This window comes from Pteropus medius, unplaced genomic scaffold (genome assembly GCF_902729225.1).
Source record: "Pteropus medius unplaced genomic scaffold, Ma_sr-lr_union100, whole genome shotgun sequence".
Lineage (NCBI taxonomy): Eukaryota > Metazoa > Chordata > Mammalia > Chiroptera > Pteropodidae > Pteropus > Pteropus medius.
The window spans coordinates 11,816,051-11,839,734 of NW_024354503.1; the positions used below are offsets into that span (position 1 = coordinate 11,816,051).

Consider the following 23,684-nt stretch of genomic DNA (forward strand, 5'->3'; position numbering starts at 1 on the left):
AGTGATGCAAAATAATCCCTTTAAATCTATGAGAAAACACAATGGGAAAAAAATATGTATTTAAGTAGATTAAATCTAAATGGATTAGATTATTTATGGGATTAGCCACATTATCAATAGCACTTTGCAATATTTACAATGAGAACTTGTAATCTATAAAGTAATTTTCATGAAAGTATCAGATATCCGAGAATAATGTATTAACAGCAAGAAGGTAGATAGCTCTCTTCTGAAATGTCACTCTTTGTAATTATGACATTATTTAACTATTTGTAAATTTTTGATTTGGAAATAGTTCGATAAATATAAGAATATAACTTTCTAAATAGGACATAAAATTACTAAGCCTTTTACTTGAACAGCGAGTCTTCACTCAAGAATGAAAAAGAATCACTTATTTTTAAAAATCCAGATGCCAAGCTCCACTAAACACTCCCCCCAACCCCAACCAGAAATAGTTTCAGAAACCAAACTCTGTAGAAAAATATTTACATCCACTAATAACAAGGTTACTAAATTTTCATGAAGTTACTTAATATTTAATAACTTAAAATTACAGTTTCTAAGAGGTTTTAATAGGTAAAAACAATTTTTTGAACAGTAAACTATTCAATATCAAAACTTATCAGCACATCTAATATCATAGTTAGAATAAGCTGTTTTTTTCTTTTTAAAATATTTTTTTAATTTTTTTCACCTCATCACAATGACAAACTTTAATAAGTTATTCATCCAACAGGCACCATGTACAAGCTATAGTGTTAACTGCTAGAGAAAGACTCAAATTTGCATATGAGAAAATCCTGAATAAAACAATCTAAAGAAAACAAACAGTAAGCAGATAGTTACAATACAATGTAAGAGGTGCTATAACAAAAGTATAAACAAAACACTGGAGGAGCACAAAGGAAGGGATTAGAAGAGCATAAAAGAATCAAAAAAGGCTGCCCCCTAAGATAGGGAATGGCAAAAAGAGCTGGATATTAAAGGCTGAATAAGAATTTTCCAGATACAAAGCATGTGAAAAATATGGTGACATAAAAATAACTTATTTACGGAATATATATACTTGAAATACGAGGCAGCTAGAAGACAAGCTGTTTGAGAGAGAAATAGAAGGCAGTAAGTGTGAAAAGTTCAGAACTTTTAGCAGACTTAAGGAAGCAGCAAAGGATTGGGAGTTCTTCAAACTAGGTGTGAGTTCGATGGAGATAGGTAAACCAAACTGGAACAGACAAAATAGAGAGAAAATCAGCAAACTATTATCTACACCTGGAATTCTAAATTAGCAGCAATAGGGTAGTTAGGGTAAATAACCCTACAATTCCTATTTTAGGAATTCTCAAGAGGCAGGGTAGTATGGTAATAAAGAACACTTTTTCAAAAACAGACTATGTAGATTCTAGCTCCTCTATATGCCACGCATATGAACTTGGGCCAAGATGGCAAAACAAGCCTCCTAACCCGCATCTCTACAATGTAATCTTGACACTCTTCCTGCCAAGAAATGGCAGTCTTTGTCTCCATGCATTTCAATCCTGCTGGCTTATGACTTGCTTGTAACCAACAGAATGTGGTGAAAGTGACACTATCACTTCCGAGGTTAAATTACAAAAGGCTACCTCCATGTTTGCTAAAATGCTTACACTTAAGAGCACTGAACTGACGTAATAAGTCCGACTATCCTGAAATCGCTACCCCCCAAGCCAAATGGAGAGGCTACATAATGGCTCTCCACAGGCAGTTGTAATCAAGTCTTCGACGTACCAGACAAGTCAGTGAAGGAGGCTTCCCGTGATTCCTCCAGCACCCAACCTTGAATCTTTCCAGCTTAGGCCCCCACATATCACAGAACAGAGACAAATCATCCCTCCTATTCCCTATGTGAATTCTTGAGCCACACACCCATGAACTTAATAAAACAGTTCTCTGCCACAAAGTTTATCTTCCGTGATTCAATCTTCATATGTAAAATTAGGATAAGAATTCCTATCTCTGGGTTCAGAAATTTAAAGGAAATAAATGTCAAACACTCAAGCATACTTCTTCAGACATAATATAAACTCGATAAACATTTAACTGTTATTATTGCCACCTGGTAGAAATAAAATATAATAACCTTTTGTATAAACACATTAGAATTTAACATAAACATAGGCGATAAATATTACATGATGTTAATACACAAAAATCAATCCCTGTGACAAAATATTAAAATATATACACTGAAAATGAGATCTTCAGCTGCCAAATAAAACTTTAATATTCCTTTAATGGTAAATGTAGATATGAAAAGTTATTTTTAAAGTATTTTTAAAATGTGAGAAAAGTGTTTTTAGTTAATATTTGAAAGTAATAATTCAAAAACTGTGAAGCTTTTTAATGATTTTGTTTTTTATGTAGAAGGTAAAATTCCACTGCTATGCAAAAAGTAAAATTCCTTCTATTTTATTGCACTGTCCCTAAAGTGATTTCAGAAACAAACGAAAGTTTTATATAGATTTAGCTACTTAGATTACATTTTTAACTTAATGAAGTTTTTTTTCTCTTCCTAAAGTTAAGAGACACAAACACAGTACACAAATATTAGGTGTAGCAAGGATGAGTAAAGTTTTATTTCTACAGATAAGACAACCTGACATTAAGTCAGGAAAGATCTATTTTAAAGTCTGTGTCTTAAAATTTTCATTAAAAACACTAACTTGCAAAAAAATTTTAACAAAAAATTAATATTCTTACAGTGCATTTTTTTAACACCTAGAGCATCTACTGTAATTGCTGTTTTATCTCTAAAACATTTTCCTTACCTCTTCATTAATATCAATAATATCTCCCACTTTCAGCTCAAGTTCATCCTCATTTTGTGGAATGTACTCAAAGAGAACTTTACACTGACGCTTCTTGGGCTCTAAAAGAACATAATAAAAAATTAGGTTAAGAAAGATCATTAAAAAAAATTATTTTAAAGAACATTGAAACAAACAATAACATCTTTAGTTAAATACTGGTTTTTTTGTACAGGATTTATACATACGAATAAAAACAGAACATGTAAGCATTCTAAGCACCCAACCACAATCAGTTCTGATTAGCTTTCCACCTTGCGCCCACGTGCAATCTAGAAATCTCAAAATGAATTCAAACCAACTAAGTTATAATGCTCCCGACAATGAAATCTATTCATACATCTGATCCCACCAATTACACAAAAGCAAAATATCCACTGCCAATTTTGAGACTAGAAACAAAGACAATAAAAGATACTGTTGGCACAACAAATTTATCACAGACAAGTCCTCCAAGCTAGTGATTTCCAGACTACTTCCTGATCAAAGTCTGGGAATATTTAAAATGCACTAAGAGTACCTGTGTTAAAAAGAGGCAAAATGCACAAATCTAAAATGTTTTTCTCTTGTTTAACGGCTCTATTTTATCTGACAGATAAAAATCAAACTCACATACGTAAAATTAAAAATAATTTTACTTTATCTTTTCAAATAAGCTTCATTTATTCAAACAAGTAATGATTATGTGTAACCATCCAGGCTTGTAGTTCTCAATTTCTTTCAAACTCTAGTTGAGAACTCAGACTCTCATCTTTAAAAGTGAATCATTAAAGCAGCTATAGGTAGATGATCAGGTATAGTTGATTAAAGGATTACTTTTTGCTACTTAAAGAAATCAACAGAAGGCTGAGACTCAGAAGGGCGGCAATGGAAGAATTAGGAAAATCATCAGAAGCAAAGATGTGTTGATCGAGACCAAGGCTAAGATCATTCACATCCTTGTATTTCCAAATACTATGTACATATGTGAAAGTTGGACAGTGAAGAAAGCTCACAGGAGGGGAAAAACTGATTCATTTAAAATGTGATGTTGGAAGAGACCTCTATGGATACCCTGGACCACCAAAGATGTGAACAAGTGTAGCAAATTAATCCTGAAACATTGGTGGAGGCAAAAATGACAAAACTAAAGCTGTCCTACTTCAGGCACATCATGAGAAGGCAGCTATTTCAGCTCTGACATTCTATAGATTTATAAAATAATCAAAACAAAAAATAAATCCAACTGAACCCCAAAAACAACAATAAAAAGCACATTACATGTAACCAACACCATGGCAGCTGTACAAAAGACATTACACAGTAAACAGAAGAATCTACAGTCTTCAAATAAGAAAGTTACACCCCAGTAATAGTTCTCCCTTTCCTAAAGGAATAATTATATCTGATTTTTTAAATGTTTTACAGTAAGAGGAACCAAAGAAATGTAACACTAACCATACTTTTATAACTAACCTAGAGTTTACAGTAAAATTTTTCAAATTTTTAAGTAATAATTTTAAGTAATATTTTTAAGTAATTTTAAGTAGTAATTTAAGAATAGTGGTTTCATGCATACTGCAAAGAAAACGTCTCATTTCTTACACCAGAGATAAGTACAGTCCCTAAATATATATTTTTTTAAGTGACCTTGAGAAAATGTGTTCATAAATGTGTTCTCTGTAGTTATTAGCACTTCATAAACAAGGAAGAAATTATATTATTGGAAAAGAAAATCTATTCTGCTCAGAGTGCACTTCAAAGAAAATCCTTTCTATCTTTCTGATCATCTTAGGCCTTTAAAAAATGTAACTAGCCTTTCGATGAGTATCAACAATTTTTTAAATGATTTAAAGTGAATAAAGAGTATTAATTAGCCCCACTGCCTCCAAGCATATCAACTAACTCTGAGCAACCAAGTTATATTTTAACCAAAAGCCTTTTATTCCCTCAAATAATTCTCCACTGAGTGGTTTTTTTTCCCAAAGTGGTTTGCAAAATTATTTACAAAGAAATTTTTCACTTTTCAAAGGAAAGAGCCAAATTGATAAAAAGATCTAAACAGTCCCCATTACCACCACTTCACTGAAATCATAACTGCACTTATATGTCTCTAACATGGTTCTAAATAGTATAAAACACTGTAATTATTCTAAGCATTTATCAAATACTTCCTATAATACTGAAAATGTTAATACCTCTAAAACTCTATGTGATAATTATTACTATTATTCTTATTTTATAGTAATTGAATGTTTTCCCATTAGACTGTAAGTTTTGAAACATTATCCATACCCAGCTTTATCTGGCAGATTTGATTGCCCACACTAACACTGTTCTCATGGTCTTCATACACACGTGTATTAAGGAACTTAGCACATAAATGTTTAAATTTTTCAGAAAATCTTTTAAAAAATGTTTTGTATTTTTTTAAAAACGAAACCAAATTGTGTGAAATTTCACACTCGGTAAAGTTACTTTCTTTAGTTTTCCTACTAAAACAAAAAAAATACTAAATTTTCCAATTCAGGTCATTAAGAATGGCAAGTATTTCATGGTTCTGAAAAACAGATCTAAATATTCAGATCAAACAGAGCTCTTAAAAGTATGGACCCATTTCGCACTGAAGATTACTGTTTTTAATCTTTCCATCAAATGTAAAATGAAGAGCATACCACATTCACAAGTCGGGATACTGAATGCAAAATTTCAGACATAGCAGCAAAAGAATTCCTGATCTACTTTCAGTTCCAATTGGTTCTTAAAAGTATCTTCAGATTTAGTGTAGCATTTAAATTTGTCTAACATCAAAAAAAAATTATTTTATCAATTTCTTTCTCCAGTAAACAAAGAAAATCATCAAACATTAAGAAACACAGCAATTGAACCATCTGATATATGGTTGAATCTTTAAATATTCTTACTCTCAGCAATAAAAAATCCTAATACTCAGGTTATTAAATGAAAGATTTAAGCTGTTTAAGATTCTAGCTATACTGCTGACACACTACTTGATTAAGACAATCAAAATCTTAGAAAATGTTATCATTACCACTATCATGAAGGAAAAAAACTCTTATGACTAGGGATGCAGTATCATGTCTACAATGTACTGCCAACTGATTCAGTAGGAAAAAATGTATTTGTATATGTATATAGATATAGAGATAAAGCCAATGTGACAAAATGTTAACCGCAAACTTAGATGAAGGGAATATCATGTTTATTGCAGAACTATTCTTTCAAATTCTCTGTAAGATTATAAATTTTTCAAAATAAAATATAAAGTTAGAACACCCTACCTATTCGTTCGAGAGGCTCAGCTGGGGAGGAGTCATTTGATCTTATTCCCCTTATGAGTTAGAATATTTTAATATGTCAAAGAGCAGAGCCTGATCTAATATGCCTTTTTTAAATATGAGCGGTAAAGATGTATTGTCGGTGACCATGTTTTGATGGTTTTCAAAATTTTCATTATTTTGTTCAGCACTGGCTCAAAATCAGGAGACATACATACTATTTGCTACCAACTGTTTTCTGGAAATGAAACATTGTGTTTGTTGATTGGCATTCCAGTGAAGTAATTTTTCATTTAGCAACGTCCTTTCTTTGGATACAACTACTAGTGATCTATCATTATCAGCCTCAATGTATCTTTTACATTCAAAATAATTAATTAGATGAAAATCACTTCTGCAGCATGAGTTTCCACTAATAAATTAGAAACACAAAGTTACAAGCACAGAAGTCTTCTCTCACACATGCCAAAAGTGGATTCACATCTGGCATCCATTTTTTTCTAGTATAAAGTGAAATATCTACTTATATTTCACACTGAATATTATATAGAGATGTGATGCTGAAAGATGTCAATTATTTACTCTCTAAGTATCCTACACACCATTATCTCTGTGCCTGAATTTACAAGGGTCTTACCAGTAATGTGAGAACTATAACTGCTTTTGGTATAATAAAAATTTGTTCTCTTCTGTAACTTTAGCAACTTATAGTAATCAATTTTGTCCTGTGTAATCAACATTATTAGCAATCAACATTATTCTGTGCTCCCTCTAGAATACCTGTTTGTTTTACCAAAGAAGTTTTCACACTTAGCTTACACGCAATAGCACAAGTTTCAATGGCTTCGTGACTAGACTTCACAAAAAAGCCAACACTTGTTTGGCTTTGGAGACTATGAAGTAGTTTCCAGACATTCAACATCATACTATCCATCTGAAATTGTCCTTTTTAGTTGCTCAGACAAAATTCAACACATGCAGATTCACTTGTCTTGGCACTCAGATTTAAACTGAACATTCACTTTGCAGTGTTTACCATGAACCTTTACAATGGTTTTAAAGTATTTTTAAATATATTTTATTAACAGTATTGGTTAGTAGAGTCCACTATTATTTAACATTACAAAGAACCACTTTTGAAGAACTGGTCTATTTTGTGAATTAAGGATATGATGCAAACTAACAGTAACAAAAAAAATCAGATTAAAAAAAACATAAGCTTGCTTTTCCTGGAAAAGCAATTTGAAAGCAAAAACAACCTGCATCCTGTTTTAAATGTTAGCCAGCACCAAATGACCAATTTTGTCCTTCCAGCACATGCACTTAAAAACAAGTTATGAAGGATCCTTAGGAAAAAACCTAAACCTCCTGGCAACAACTACATAATGGTTTTTCTTTCTTACAAAAAAAGTTATGACCCATGTTCTTGAGGAAAATAAAATTTACTGTGTCCTTTCCTATTAGGAGACAAAATAAAATACTAATAACCTTCAAGCCCTCTGTCTAGGCTTTACTTAAGAAGAAACTTGTCTCTGTACAAGCTCAGTTAAGCTAAAGAGTGGTAAACGGATTTTACAATAGGTCATAAATAGCCCTTCCAATAACTGGTAACGGGAGAATAAGTAGGAAGTTTGTACAGTCTACTGCAAAGACTGAACTTATTTTCCTTAAAATAATTGATGAACAGCTACAAGACACCCTTCTATTTTGACTTAAACATAAAAGAATCATTTACGTACTCTTCTTAATGTTTTTAGTTTGTGGATGTGGCTGAATTCCTCCAGCTGGAAGTCCATAGGTGCTTATTCGTTGTACAAGACTTGCTACATTCCCATGCCTCTCCCGTTTGATGGGCAAATTGTCATCCTTGGATTCTGTCTCTCTCTTAATTTCCTATGAAAGGGGAAATCAGTAAATAGGCAAATTAAGTTATATTTTATTAAATTCTCAAATGCAAAATACCAAAATACAGGAGTGATTATTACATAAAATATGCTATCAATAGTTTTCAACCTTTTTCTCTGCCCACACAAATCTAAAAAATGCAAAACATTTTGGTTACGGTGACGCATTACAAGTTTAAGTTTTATCAGAACTGGAGATAAAGGTAAAGAAAGGGTGGCTGAAACACAACTCCACCCCAACACACAAAGATACATGAGATACATAAACAAACAATAATTCTAAGTCAGAGGTGGACAAACTTTTTCTATAAGGGGCCACATAGTAAACTATTTTAGGATTTGTGGGACATCCAATCTCTGTTGAAACAATGAATTCTTCCATTTGTAGTGCAAAAGCAGTCATATACTTAAATGATTAAACATAACTATGCACCAACAAAATTTTATTTATGGACACTAAAATTTCAATTTTAGATAATTGTGACATCTCATTATTCTTCTTCTTTTGATTTTTTTCCAACAATTTATAAAATTCTTAGCTAGCATTCTCAGCTCATGGAACATTACAAAAACAGGTGGCTTTCAGATTTGGCCCATGGGCCACAATGTGATGAACCCTGTTCTAAGTCATAGATCTAACAAAAGATACAAACTTCCATGAAAATTTCTTCCAATGAAATTTTATTGGAAGACATAAAATAAAACAAATAAAAGGGAAGTATGCCATATTCAGTAATTTTGAATTCATTATCACAAAGATATTAATTCTCCCTAAAAATGATGTAATAATTCAATGCAATTCCAAAAATTTATCACGGATTTGAGAGAGCAAATTAATAAATCAGTTCTAAATCTGTATAGAACAAAAGGCCAAGAACAGCCGAAATACTTTAAAGAGATGACTTTTTTTTAACTAAGATATAAAGAAAAACACTATAAATTAGAGTGGTACCTGCATAAAAGCAGACTTACTAATAAATGAAACAAAACAAAGTCCATAAGCAGACAAACAATCTATAACAAACAAAAAGTGAGGGGAAAATTCAATGTTAAAACTCATGATGCTTGTAAAACTAATGTTCCATATTTAGGGGGTAGAGAATGAAACTGAATTCCTACCTCACACATTTGGTATTAAAATTAACAATTTCTGTTCATTAAAAGTAACCATAAAAAAAAAGCAAATCACTAACCAGAAGATACTTTTCACATACAAAGTTAAACAAAGAATTTGTATCTCCAGGTATGTCTACCACAATGTTAACTAGTTGTTACTCTCTAACTGGTAGGAATTCAGATGATTGATTTCTTTATGCTGCTCAAAAGTTGTTTGCTTTTTAACAATACCTATCATTCTACAATCAGAAAAGACAGTTTTTCATTCTGGGAAAACTGTTAAGTTGGTGTAGAATTGTGAAAAAATATTAAAGTATAAATCATAGAAAACACAAAATATTTTACAATATAAACTGCTTGGTTCATTTTATTGGTAATGCACTTAAGCAAAAATACCTCAATTTGCTATTAACACATGACATATCAACATCTGAAAACCTCACAGATTTCAGATTGTGCTAGGTATTTTTCAAACTAATAAAAACACAAAATCTATGTAAAGACTGGTAGTTACAACCTCAACATGCCAAAGAATATTCATTCTGGAGTTTCCTGTATCATGAGCTACCTAAGTTCTTAAAAAATAAAGTAAAAGTCGTATCTCTGAGAGCTATTGTTGCTTTTTAATACAAAAGACCAATAACTTAGTGTGACATTCAAATCTTGTTCCTCTAGGAAAGTAACTCTAATTTAACCAAATACAATTATGAGTTCAAGTTCAGGAGACAGATGACCTGGGTATAAATCTTGGTCCTATCGTATTCACTAGCTATAAAACTTTGGATATTTATGTTATCTTTTAATAAAAATTAACTAAGTATGAAATTTTAATTGAAACAATATTTCTCATTTCTAAAAAAAATTAATTTACAACATATCGTCCAAGATCTAGAAACATTTTAAGGACATTCAATATGCTCTGAAACATCATGAAATCCATGTATATTAGATATAATAAAACTTCTGAAAACAAAAGATACAAAAGCAAAAGAGAGAAGCAAATTAAAATATATACACAGTCTACCCTGAATAGGGTGTGGGGGAGTGTGGAAGTGTGGGTATGTGTCTGCCTCTTCTCTCTCCTCTCTCCCTCTCTCACCAACCTATTCTCTTTCCTAGTTTCTGGACATGTGTAATTACTCTTTGGCTATCATCTTCAACAGCAACTTTTATTTACTGGGTACCTATGAAGTGTTAGTAAGGCTTTCAGTGCTTCTTCCTTCTTCTGCCCTTTACTTCCTTTTACCTAATCAGCCAGTAAATAAAACACATATTAACATCGTAACATCTATTGTCTACCAACTCTACTTCCTTTCCTGACTTTGAAAATGACTCCGGGAGATCCAGTTGTTTTTTCGGGTTTTTTTTTTTTAAAGTCCTCAGAGGAGTATCATGTCTTGACAAAGCAAACTCAGAAAAACTCTGAACCTCCTACATAATAGATAATGTCAATACAAAATTGGCCAAGAAAAAATGTGGATTGATTCTATATAGATAAGAATGTACTACACTGATTGGTTTTATTTCATAGGTAAGGTAGAAAAGTAAAAGTAGCAAATTAAAGGAAGATGAGAAATATAAGCATATGAGAGAGCCAAAAAGATCACAGAGAATCCAGTTTTCTTCATCTATCAAGGTGATCAAAGATACCTACCTCTGATTGCCCTGACCAAAAACAGAAAACTTAAAAGATAATCAAGAAAGTTCACAAACTACTCCTTCATGTTGTAACATATCTATACAATAATTTGGCTATCTAATCATGGTCAGTGCATGATGATGATCCAAAAATAGAATTAACTTCTATATCACAGAATTAAAGGTCAAGAAGAATAAAATCCAGATTAGAGGGCAAGAGCTTCTTTTTACTTCCTAAGTGAAAAGAACAGGTTACCTAACCACTCAATTCCTAAAGAGTTACAGATCTGCTTATGCTAATTAAAATGCAAGAAATACACTTAATTATTTTTAATTTTACATTCAGGTTTCCAAAGTGTTATATAGAACTAGAACCTCCAACTTTACAGAAGCATAAATCAGAAGATACAGAAAAGTGATATTACTAGAGAATAATAAAAATAAACAAGATTAAATATTTATTTGGTATACATCCGCTGTTTTAGCTTTGACTTAGTCAACGTCAGACCCACATTTAAAAAATAAGGTTTCCAACCTAACAAAATGGTTAACTCCATTAAGTTTTTGTTTGTGGAATATAAGTGACATTATATAAGAAATGATCCAGAAGAAAACTATCTGTAAGTCATCAGATTTTTTTTATTATGATTAAATTGGACGTGTGTGTGCATGCACGCTCACACACGCGCGCGCACGCTCACACACACACAACACACACACACACACACAAATAACTTAAGTGCAAAGTGAAATGACCAACAGGGGAAAATCTCCTTAATATGAAATCAGTATGTACCTTCTGAGGCATCAAGGAAAACAAAAGATATAACACAGAAAAAGAGTATTTTGAAAGTTTCTAAACTTATCCCCCCCTACCCCCAATAAGCTATTCTCCATGTAAATGCTCTCACTCCAATTTGGACAAAGGGACCCCCTATTTCAACTGCCCCTCCCCCATTTGTAAAAGGAAAAAGTAGAAAAGGAGGGTGAGTTATGTATATTCATTGGCATCCTTTCCTATCACAAGAATGTTAATGACAGCCAAGTGAAATACAGTAGGAAAAACACTACTTACTCATATTCTTTCAGATATACCACACTGATTGAAATGAACTGTAAATATCCAATAATTTATAATGATCACATTTTTCACACTAGTTTTATTAATTTAAATAATGTTATTTGTGCTTTCAAGTCTAGGATAAAGGGGCTTTAGGATAAGAAATGCAAGGAATGAGGGCTAGTGTGTGTATCTACGACTCAAAAGACACTAGGCCTACATGGAAATCCTCAAAACTGCTAGACTCCTTGAGGCCAGAGATGACACTGACAAGCAGGAAATGAATACTGATCCAAAGAAGAGCAAAACCAGGAGATATCTCAGAAGCCCAGGTTCCAGCATTCAAGCTTTCCTGGTTTAAGTTATTACTACAAACTGAAACACCTTAGCAGAAACAAAATTTATTAACTCCTTAAGAGGAAAAAGTAGAATTTAACTTTCCAGGTAAGTCCCAGGTAAATATTAACATGATTTATATAATAACGTCTCAATTTTAAATTTATGGTGTGAAAACAAAATATAAAGGGGGATGAGGGTACAAATAATTCAGTTTAAAAGATTTTGATTGGAAATAGCTGATAAGATACCAAATTCCTAAAAGTGGGAAGAAGTTAAGGAAGGGTTTTAAGAAATGTACTTTCCACAATACATACTTCCACACTGCTTGAAATTGTGTAATTTTGTGGAATACCAACGAATTTAAAACATTATCTTAGTGATTTTTTTTTAATTAAAAATATGATGTGCCCACAAATAACAGCCACTCTAAGTCAAATTGTTCTAGGGCATTTGGAGAAAGATATTTGTTGTATAACCACACCTTACTAAATCTAAATCCTTACATGTTTCTTCTAGCATTACCCGTATTGAACTATTTCTCTAATTCAGCAAATATAGTCTATACAGGATTCAGAATATTATCAAAAATAACCCAAGTTGCAGAACAAACTGCTCTTAATCAGTGTGTAAAGTATAATGTTCTACAGTATGTAACGGAAAATGTACTATGATGTATCATAAATTAACTACGTAAAACTTTGGCATTTCATCTGCTGTTTTTATTCTAATTCCCAATAAGTAAAGTTATCTTCCATTTAGTATTCTGGTATCTAGAGTTGTTTTCTTCTATGTTTCCAACTAATTACAGTAAATTGAACAACAAATATTCTTCTCCTAGTATAAAGCTAGCTTCCTCAACTGTTCTATTAAAGCCACCAATACATCTCCTAATACTTGAAAACCTCACTGAGGTTTATCTAAGCAAACTAACAATTTTCATGAAGGGATTCAAAAAATAAAGGTCACGTAAGATCAAATTGTCACTGCCTTCCTTCAAATAAGAATAATTCTTATGGAAACAGTGGCATATCAACCAATTTAAAAACTAACTCAGAATCATTCTAAAAAAACATTATATTTTTTTAAAGAATCCTTCAGATCCTTCTAAAGTAGCCATGAACAAAGTAGCCAAATCATCATCTCGTTCCCCATATTGCTACTTGATAAGTAGCTTTAAAAAACATTTTAAATACCTGTCTATGTAGCCATTTAACCTATGGAATCTAGAAATCAAATGACAATATTTTTAAATGCAAGCTAAGTCATCAAACTGCCTAATTTTCTTTTAAAAAGTAGATTCAATAATTTAAATATTTTTTTAAATGAAAAACCTGCTAGAAATTTAGGTCAAAACAAAGAAAAAAATTCAAATGATTGTTATTCACTTGTCAGCTTCCTGAAATACATGTGAATACGTGTGAATAACTTGTTTCCTAATCCCTCATTATACCAAAAACTAAAAAATACTTTATCAAGCTTCAAGAACTCTCAAAAAGGGATCAAAATTTCATTTTAAAATATAGGAAACAATAATCCACTTATCAACATCTGCGACATCTTCTGTGAACATGTCCCCTTATTTTTTATACACTTAAGTAAAAGCATTATAACAATAACAGATCACATAATAACTTGTAGCACTCTCCAGAATCAGTAAAAAATACACAAGAAAGCTGCTTCAAAGCTCACAGATTGGTATCTCCTATCAAAAACTACTGTCCCACTAATACTCTTTAAATACAACTAATATTTCTGGTAACCTCTTCTGACATCTTATTTCACTGATATTTCTCTGCTTTCCCCATGATCCCTGTGCTTCGATTCAATTCGATATTTGTAAAACTACCAAATGTGCCTTCTACAGTAGTGCTCCTCCTCTTCTCCTCCCCAAGTTCCTGTCTGACTCACTCAGGAGATCAGACTATGTACTCTACCATATATGAAACTCACCAGTGAACAGAGTCCACTAACATTTATTAAATGCCTGTAACTCGTCAATTGCACTATTAGCTACTTCCATGTATCTTAATCTTCAGAAACAAATCATAAAATAAAGGGTATCAACTATAGCTTATTACTTTTACACTGAATGCTAATCTATTCTTATGTTAATAACTTATAACATTTTTCTGAATACTGACTTTATAACAACAGCTTAAGAAAAACAGCTATTCCTACACAACTTCTAAAAGGAAAAACTCCTATATTGTAAGTTTTTAGATAGTTAAGGATGTGCATTACAATTTCTATTTAAAGGCATCAACCATCTAGATTTCCCCTTATGGAAAGATATACTTTTCCCTATATTCCTCCCACTAACTACAGTTAAAACCTAATAGATAAAAATAAATAGATAAAAGTATTCTGAAAGGTAGAGAGAAGGTAGCACAAGCCAGAAAGACCAGGTTCCTCTGAACCTGGTTAGTGAGTTCGAGTTCACTGGGCTTTCTCTTTGCCTCACATATTCCAAACTGAGTTCTGGAGAAGCTGGTAACCTGGAAATGCCAATGGGCAGAGAGGACAAAAAAGCTCCAAGAAAAGCGAGCTCTCTCTAGCCCAAGGATGAAGAAAGAGGTAGCCTAGCAATACAGAAAGCTCTTAAACAATGACCACTCTGTGTTCAAACACCATAGAAAAAAACTATAGCCCCATCCCCACCCATGCCAGCAAAGGATAGGTAGGTAGCGAGCCTAGACTTCCACCCTCACCAGGCTGTAACGAGGCACCTCAACTACCACCACTGCCCATATCCCCAGCCAGGCCTCTCCTCCCAACCAGAGGGCAATGAGCACACCCTCCCCACCCCTACTGTGAGTGCAGCCCAAAAAGCAACACTAAAGAGGCACATCTGCCCTTCCAGCAAGGAGGGTATCAGTGGAGGCCTATCCGAGCCTGAACTCCCACCTCAACCACACTATCAAGGAGCTCCTCCCGCACCAATCTCAACAGAGACCAAGTGAGCAACTGGACTTGGAAGTAGCTCATTTTTCTTTTTTTTAACATAGGTTTCCTCTTTAGTTCAATAAAGTTTAGATTGAGATCCAAGGTCTTCAACCAATACTGATTTTTTACATATACTTTTACTACCAATACTTCTACCAGAACTTGAACACAAATCCTCAGCTTTTAATAATGAGTCCTCTTTGATGTCTACTTTCTCTCCTTAGTAACTGAAAGCTATCTTCCAAAGGCATTTTATTTTAGCCCCTTCACCTTTGAAGAACTACTTGTATCATTCTAAAGGACTCAACCAAAAAAAAAGGTCTTTCCACAAGATCATTTTTCTATAAATATAGTAAGATTTTAGTTCCACAGAAAGACCTATCACAATAAGTGTTACCCTAAGGAACTAGAGCTTACACAAATACTAACATACACTAAAAGCTTTTTTATTGTCTGGTTTCTCATCCAGTCAGACCACTTTTAAATAGACTTCATCTCTTCTACCACTACTACCACCACAAAGAATACAGATCTAGTTTAGAAAAATAGGCTAATCAGGCTGCTTGTCGAATATTTTCTCATTTTAATTACTCTCCTATTTTTGTCCTTTCATAAAAACTACTTCTTTACAAAGGGCAATTACTAAAGTTCTGCCTTATTTACCTATTTTATTATTAACATCTGACTTAACAGTACCTGGCATACTACAGGCACTGGGAAAAAAAAAAAAAAAGAAACCCTACATATTTGGTGACTAAATGAATACTTTAGCTGATTTTCTTCTCCCATTTCCCCATTCCAAAATGCATGGGCAGTTCCTGAGCAAGAAAATAATAGTATGAAATAATAAATGCCATCATATGTTACATGCAAGGCATATATAGATATAATCTAATTCTTACAAACACCCCAAACTAATGGAATTCTCCACTTTTACACAGGAAGAAACGCATGCTCTAGAGTGAAGCATTTTTAGAACACACAGTAGGTACACATGTGGGTATGTGGGGAGGGGGTAAGTCAAATAGAGGTCTACATATCCTGACTCCAAAGGCTATGTTTCTTTCAGAGTGCCATGCTCTTTCTGAAGTAGCTCTGGTACAAAGGTTGGCAACCACAACCATCACAGTGAGCCTACCTTCTTCTGATTTCAGGAATCCTTCACAAAGGGAACGCATTCCTTATCACTTCTGCTCTCTTCTGTGATTTAATGGCCAAATAACCTCAGAGATGCTCAACTTAAAGTATCAATGCCATTCTCCACCCACCACCACTTATTTTTTTCTTTAAAAGCATTCATGACCATCAAAAAATATCTTCGTCTTATTCATTTATTCGTGTCTGTCTGTTCTGCCCCCCACATTAGAATATATACTCATAAAGAGCAGGGAACTTACCTGTGTTATTCACAGGTTGTGTTCCTAGCATCTATAAAAAGTCCTAGCACATAGAACCTCAGTAAATATCTGGTCAATGAATGGCAAGCCAAAAAGAATAAAACAATTAAGAGGCATGGTACATGAGATGATATGCCATGGTGTGCTTCTGATTTTACTAAAAAATAGCTCAATACAGAGTGCCTAAAGAATTTCATTTCTGATCAGAGATACTGAAGATCCCATTATCTAAATAAAATTGAAAACCTTGCTATTAACTGCTGAAAGAAAAGACATCTGGTTGATGAAAACTACATGTTTCAAAGAGACTTACTGAGAAGTGTCTCTTATTGGTGCTAAAGTTGCTGTTCATCTTATTTGCAATGGAGAAAACTTCTTATTTTACTTATATTTAACACAACTCATTAGCTAGACTACAATAAATTCTGCATGAATGCATATACTCTTTCACTGCATTATGACACTAAGATTTTGATGCTGGTTATACAGTATAAGCTATCTTATTATGAATGATACACTGGGTCTTCTAATTTCCTTAACTTGTATAATAAAACTTTATTTTTCAGCAGAATTTCTAGGAATAGAGGCAGAAGAAGAACATGAAAGAAATTGATTCCACTTTATAAAGTTACTTATGGATAACTTTACATGAGCATTGCAAGCCTTGTTTCATTTACTAAATATATTATTTTTATATGTTTAACATATTTCCATTCCATTTTTAGTCTTAGAAATGCCCTTATGTCAAATGCCTTTTTCTAAAATCTCTCAAGTCTAGTTTTTAAAAAAAAGTTTCTATAAATTTGCAATTTGAGGGAGCAGTTTGATTTTTCTTTTTCCAGAGTCAATTCTAAAAGTTATCAAAAGAACTTTAATTTTGTAACCCTTCAACTATGCTAATGCAACTGAGGAATTTCAATAGCTAAGGTTCATATTACTTTGTCCTTAGACTCTCAAATGCATATAATGTTATAAAATAATCACATTTCTCTAATAATCAGCATATATGATATATACATTTCTCATCTAAAAACAGCCTGTCATTTGCCTATCAGTTATCTACTTGCCCTACTATTACCAGTATGACTTTAGACAAGAATGGCAAAGTCCCTAACTTTTAAAAATGGCAGAATAAAGTGAGAAGATGTATGTGAACATACAGAGTATTAACACAAATAAATATATTATTAGTCTATTAGCTATCTCTTCATTGTCATTCTCACTGTAACATTCTGATCTCCATTATCATACTTAATAGCCTCAACACTCTTTAAAACCTTTCCTTCTCACTCAGATTAACCTATTAAAGCTTCTGTCTTATCTCTCTTGTCTCCAAAAGTTCTGCAATTTCCCTGTTACCTTTTAAATAAATATTCACATAATATTCAAAATGCACTGTACCACCAGCTTTAATCCACATGTTTGGCCTTAAATTCCATTACACCCTCCCATACAAAAACTTTCATTCAGCCAAAGTAGCCCATCTAATTTTTACCACAAAACACCTTTCGTCTTTGTCAGACATAGACTACAATGGGTACTCATCTAACCTCCCATCTTTAAGGACCAATTCAAGTGTTACTTTTAACATCTTTTCTGAAAAAGGTATTTTCTCATATCCTTTCATTCCCATCATCTTTACCAAACATTTGACATTCAGATATATAAGGCATTACAATTTATCCTTCTGTTTTCATGCTGTGATCTCTCCCAGTAAAATAAGATGTGGCAAATACTCTTCTCTCACCACACCTCAAAACACTCCACAGTCAATTACTAAGCACTGTTTATTGGAGTATTTATTTTGTTTCATATCTCAATTACAAAGAAGCAACTCTAATGGCAGACTGCCAAATATCAATAGACATTGATATTGAATCTCAAAATTTACAGCAACAAATAAATCAGACACTTGACTCTACTTTAGTCCAAAACACTTCAGTTGAGAATATAAAAAGATCTGATAAACTAGCATATTTCTTAATTTTGACTTAATACTTAAACATTACGAATTAATGAGGAAAGGGTAATAGACTATTTGGTACTTGTAATGTGGAAAAAAAAAATTAATTAATGCCCAAATCACATATACACAAAAAAGAAAGCAAGATTTATGAAAGACTTATATGGCAAATCAAAACTTCAAAACTAATAAACACAGAGAATACCTTTAAGCCTTCCTTGCTCCCAAGTTATACTTAGACAAGTCACAAAAGTGCATCTAAAGGATAAAAGACAGATAAGCAGAAAGACAAAGGACTAGTATTCACAATACATTAAGAATTACTACGAACCATTGAGAAAATGAGCAAGAACTCAAAAGGAAAAAATGCCTAACTTCACTAGTAATCACGAAAATGAAACATGGTGGAAACTTTGTACATCTGTAAGATTAGGCTCCCCACTCAAAAAGAAAAAAATCTGATGGTATCAAATGTTCAGGACAATTTGAGAAAGGTATACTTTTATAGTACTGGTGCGAGTTTAAATTGGTGTAATTATACAGTAAGAAATCTGACAACATTTAGTACAGATGACTGTGTATACCCTAGGATGCAGCAAGTTCTCAGCTATGCATAATAACCCTACCAAAGGAAGTTCATTGCAGCATTGTTTCTAATAGCTAAAAACTAGAAAACAGCCCTAACTTTTTATAAAATGTGGTAGAGACATAGACAATGGAATGCTGTAAAAAAAAAAAAAAAAAAAAATTTAACTAGTGCTATAACACTAAATGTGCATTCCTAAACATCTGACACTCTGGAAAAAAATTAAAAAGACACTAAAATACCACTAATTATGTGAAACTTCTAAATAAAACACTAAAAATACTAGTGATTATGTAAAAATCACTAGTTTGGAGCAGTCTACTCTAAACCTATGTAACTTTGGAACCTGAGCACTAAAACTGAAAATAAATAATTAACAATTAGAACCTCAGAAGATTGACAAAAGCTTAAGACAGTACAAGCAGTCATGACAATGGATTCCTCAGGAGCTTTTAAAAATGCTTAAAAATAATAAAGTGGAAATGTTGGCTTGTGGATGCTGAGACAATGCAGACCAAAGTGGAGGAGAGCACCAGAAGTTAAGAGCTCTATAATGCTAAGACTGTGTAACTTTGAGGAAAATACCCAGGTACAGATGATCACTTAAAAAAAAAGGCTTTGTTTAAGAGCTGAAAGAACTCCTGGTCTATGCAAGCAGGTAACATGAGAGCCTATTCCCTTCTTGCTTATAATTCTATACTCTGCCTCAGTTCCCCATACCTAGAAAATAAACTAACACAACTTTCCCATTTACCTGACATCATTTTTGTATCTAGTAATCACTTATGAGCTAACTACTGTTATAAAATACATTATAGCAGAAGTGACTATATTATGTATCCACACTGAAATCTAATTATTTAAAAGCTGCAATCCAACATAATAATTATGTAATTGTCTAAATCACACAAAATACTATTTATGCACATGTAAAAATATAAAACTATATATCAGAAGGATATACACAACTTCAGAATACAGGTGGTTGGGGGAGAGAGAAATAAGGGGGTAAAACAAAGAAATCAATTTTATCTGTAATGTTTTCTATTATAAAGTAAAAGTGAAGCAAAAATGACAAAATGATACTCTGTACATTAAGTTCGTGTATTCGTATCCTTGTAAAATATTTTTTAAATTAAATCATGTAAAGATGAACTGTCAAAGGGACAATGAAATGGACATGTTTGTTTGTCAAAAAACAAACTTACGGCATCTACAAAGTTTTTCATAATAGGCTGCAAAAATGATTTGACCTTTCTATCCACTTTCCGGCCAAATTTGAATATCATTGCTCTTCAGTATAGGTATCTGAAACAATAACAGGAACGAGAGTTTTTTATAGGAAGCCTAGTTCTACCGTTCACTTCAAAGTCTCACATTTACAAAATAACAAATGTATCTTAATGTCCCACTAAAAGGCTTATTTTCAAGTGGACAGTGAATTATATATTAAACTTTCCCTTGAATCTTCTCATATACATCTGAAGTATTAAAGCCAACTATTACTATTTACTATACTACTATATAGATTTCTTCAGTTTTTCTATTAACATTTTTTCTGTTCCAGAATCTAATCCAGGATACCACAATGCATTTGGTCATCATATCCCCTTAGTCCCTTCTAGTCAACTTCAGTTTCTTAGTGTTTCCTGGTTTTTCATTACCTTGAAATTTTTGAAGAGTACTAGTCAGGTATTTTGTAGAATGTTTCTCAATTTAGGTTTGTCTGATGTTTTTCTCAAGCTTAGACTGGGATTGTGAGTTTTAGGGATGAATAAATACCACAGAGGTGAAGGAGATACATGTTACTAACACAATTTATAACTGATGATGCTAGTTCCCTTATCACTTGGTTCAGGTAGTAGTTATTTGCCAGGTTTCTCCATTGTGAAATTACTATTTTTTTTGTTCTATCTATTCTTTTGTCCAGTCCATACCTGAGGGATGCTTCTAAAGAGGAATGGGGAAAAGTATCTACAAATTTTTAGAATAATTCTGTAAGATTTATCCTTTCTCCTCACTTATTTATTCAGCCATATTTATATCAGCATGACCTCATGTATATTTACAATCAACTTTGGGTAATAATTAAATACTAGGTTACTCTGTTGCTCAAACTGTTCTAGCTCAGAACACTGGGAGCTCTTTCAGGTTGGCTCTTATGTTCCTTCAATACAAATGGCCCAATCATTTTGTTTTTTCGAGCACTTCCTTACTTTCTGACACTACTAGATGCCCTAGGCTCATCCTGTATTTTCTTGCCACAGCCCTAAAATCAACCATTTCTCCAAAGAAATTCCTTTTATTGGCGAATGATATTTAGAAACCATGATCTGGGCACTGGGCATTTACTGGCATGTCACTGCTTCTAGGCCCTCGCAGCAGAAAGAGCTAAGAAATATATGTATGTATACGAACCCAAGAATAAAAACACACATATATAATTATTTCTGTATATATCTACACATATTTTAGACTAAACATGAGTTCATACTGATGTCTCTGACTCTAATCTGGTATTCTGTGGTTAATTTTTAATTCCAGACTGAGCTTCCTTCTAATACCTAGCATACTTAAAAGGTATCCTCTATTAGCAGGCAGTTCATTAAACTCAAGTTCTAGTATTAGTACTGAAACAGGAAAGTATAATGTATTTCAAAATGGAGTCCCATGATAGATCATCTCCATACTGAAACTATACATCAGCACATAATTAGAACCACATAAAAACCTCTCAATTTTTTTTTTAACCAGTATTCAATTCTTTAATATACAGCTGACACTTGAACTATGCAGGTCTACTTACACAAATTTTTTCAATAAATACTATATAAGTATGTTTTCTTCCTTATGATTTTTATAATAACATTTTCTCTAGTTTACTTTGTTGTACAAATACATATAACATTCAAAACATGTTAATCAACAATTTATGTTATCAGTAAAGCCTCCAATAAACAATAAGCTATTCATAGTTAAGTTTTAGAGAAATAAAGTTATATTCGGATTTTTGACTGTGAGAGGGTGGGGAGGTGAGGTGGTCAGTACACTTAACACCCATTTTAATAGTCAATTGTATTTTCTTTGAAAAGCCACTCTCCATTAAAAAGGAGAGAGATAAGAGGTCAATGTCATGGCTTACTATACATACATCATCAATATACCATTTTAAATTGAAGAAAAGAAATTATGTGATTTGACCTATATCACACCACCTGCAAAGGGCAAAGTTGAAACTTGACTGTGTCTAAATTCCGTTTTCCACTCCAATTTCCATGGTATCTACATTATACTTCATTTTAGGTCATAAAAAAAAAAAAAAAAAAGAAGAAGAAGAAGAAGTCAACTTATAAAATAAAAAATAAAAACAAAAGTGACCTCCTCATAAGTTCAATTCCCTACTATAGCTTTTGTTGGTTATTTCAAGAGATAAAGTGTAGTTAGGTAAAGTATAGTTAGTTCACCTTCTCTAAAATCAATTAACAGAATAAAGCATGTGTTCATACTTAAAAATAAAACCACAACTAAAATAAACACAAATTTATTCACAGAATATTTAATAAATAACCACCTTGTGTGGGTATTCTAACAAATACTGTGCAAGATGAACAAACAAAAGAGACACACAATCTAGGCCTTCCCGGAAAAACTCATCATTTTATGAGGGCAGATATGTGGTTGGGCATAAGAAAACTAATATAGAAAACAAAGACAACTGTAAGTGAAGTGTAAATATACAGGTATCTTTACGCTTTTTTCCTTCTCTAAACAACTGTGATCTTTATTAGTCTATAACAGATTTAAGAATCTTGATTGTTTTCTGGCAAAGGTGACTAGGATATTTACTAAAAAGAGAATGTCTGGTAGTAACTGAAGAAAAACTTTTACTTTGCTAGATTAACTGTTATAATACCGAAAAGCAACAAGAGATGATAAGACTTGAGTAAAGGGGCAACAATACTGGATTTCAGTTCAGATTCTATGTCTTATTAGCTAGCAAACACTGGGTAAACCATTCAACCTTTTAGTCTATACGTCACCATATTTAAGATGAGGCTATCATCTGCCCTACATCACAAGACATTTGAAGGCTCAAATAAGAATATACACAGCAAAACAACTTTGTAAGTTATAAAGTACTAGCCAAATGCAAACTACTATTTATTTAAAAAGACAAGTAAACAGGTAGGTACATAATACATATATACACATACAAATACACAGAATGTTGTTATATCCACCAGGACACCAAGCAACAATGATACCCATTACAGAGGTACTTGGACCACTAGTTTTTTAAATTCTGCAGAGCAAAACCTCATCTAAAACAGAGGTCCCCAACCTTTTTGGCACCAGGAACTGGTGCTCCTATGAGAATCTAATGCCTGATGATCTGAGGTAGAGCTGAGGCGGTGATGCTAGAGCGGGGGAGTGGCTGCAAGTATAGATGAAGCTTCCCTCATTCACCTCCTGCTGTGTGGCCAAGTTCCTAACAGACCACGGACAGGTACCAGTCTACGGCCTGGGTATTGGGGAGCCTGACTTAAACGTATTAATTTTAAATATATATATTTCTTAACGTTAAAAATTAAATCCTATGAAGTAACAGCTAGA

At 32.8% G+C, this 23,684-nt stretch overlaps 1 protein-coding gene across 1 annotated transcript in view; it reads right to left on the reverse strand.

Annotated features, from left to right (window-relative positions):
• The window catches only part of CD2AP (CD2 associated protein), a 106,158-nt gene that overhangs the window by 60,900 nt on the left and 21,574 nt on the right, over positions 1 to 23,684 (reverse strand). Inside the window, exons 3-4 of the mRNA XM_039854516.1 lie at positions 7,864 to 8,017; positions 2,808 to 2,908 (exon numbers count right to left, since the gene is read on the reverse strand). Of these exons, the coding sequence (XP_039710450.1) occupies positions 2,808 to 2,908; positions 7,864 to 8,017 (255 nt within the window). The remainder of the gene's footprint in view (positions 1 to 2,807; positions 2,909 to 7,863; positions 8,018 to 23,684) is intronic.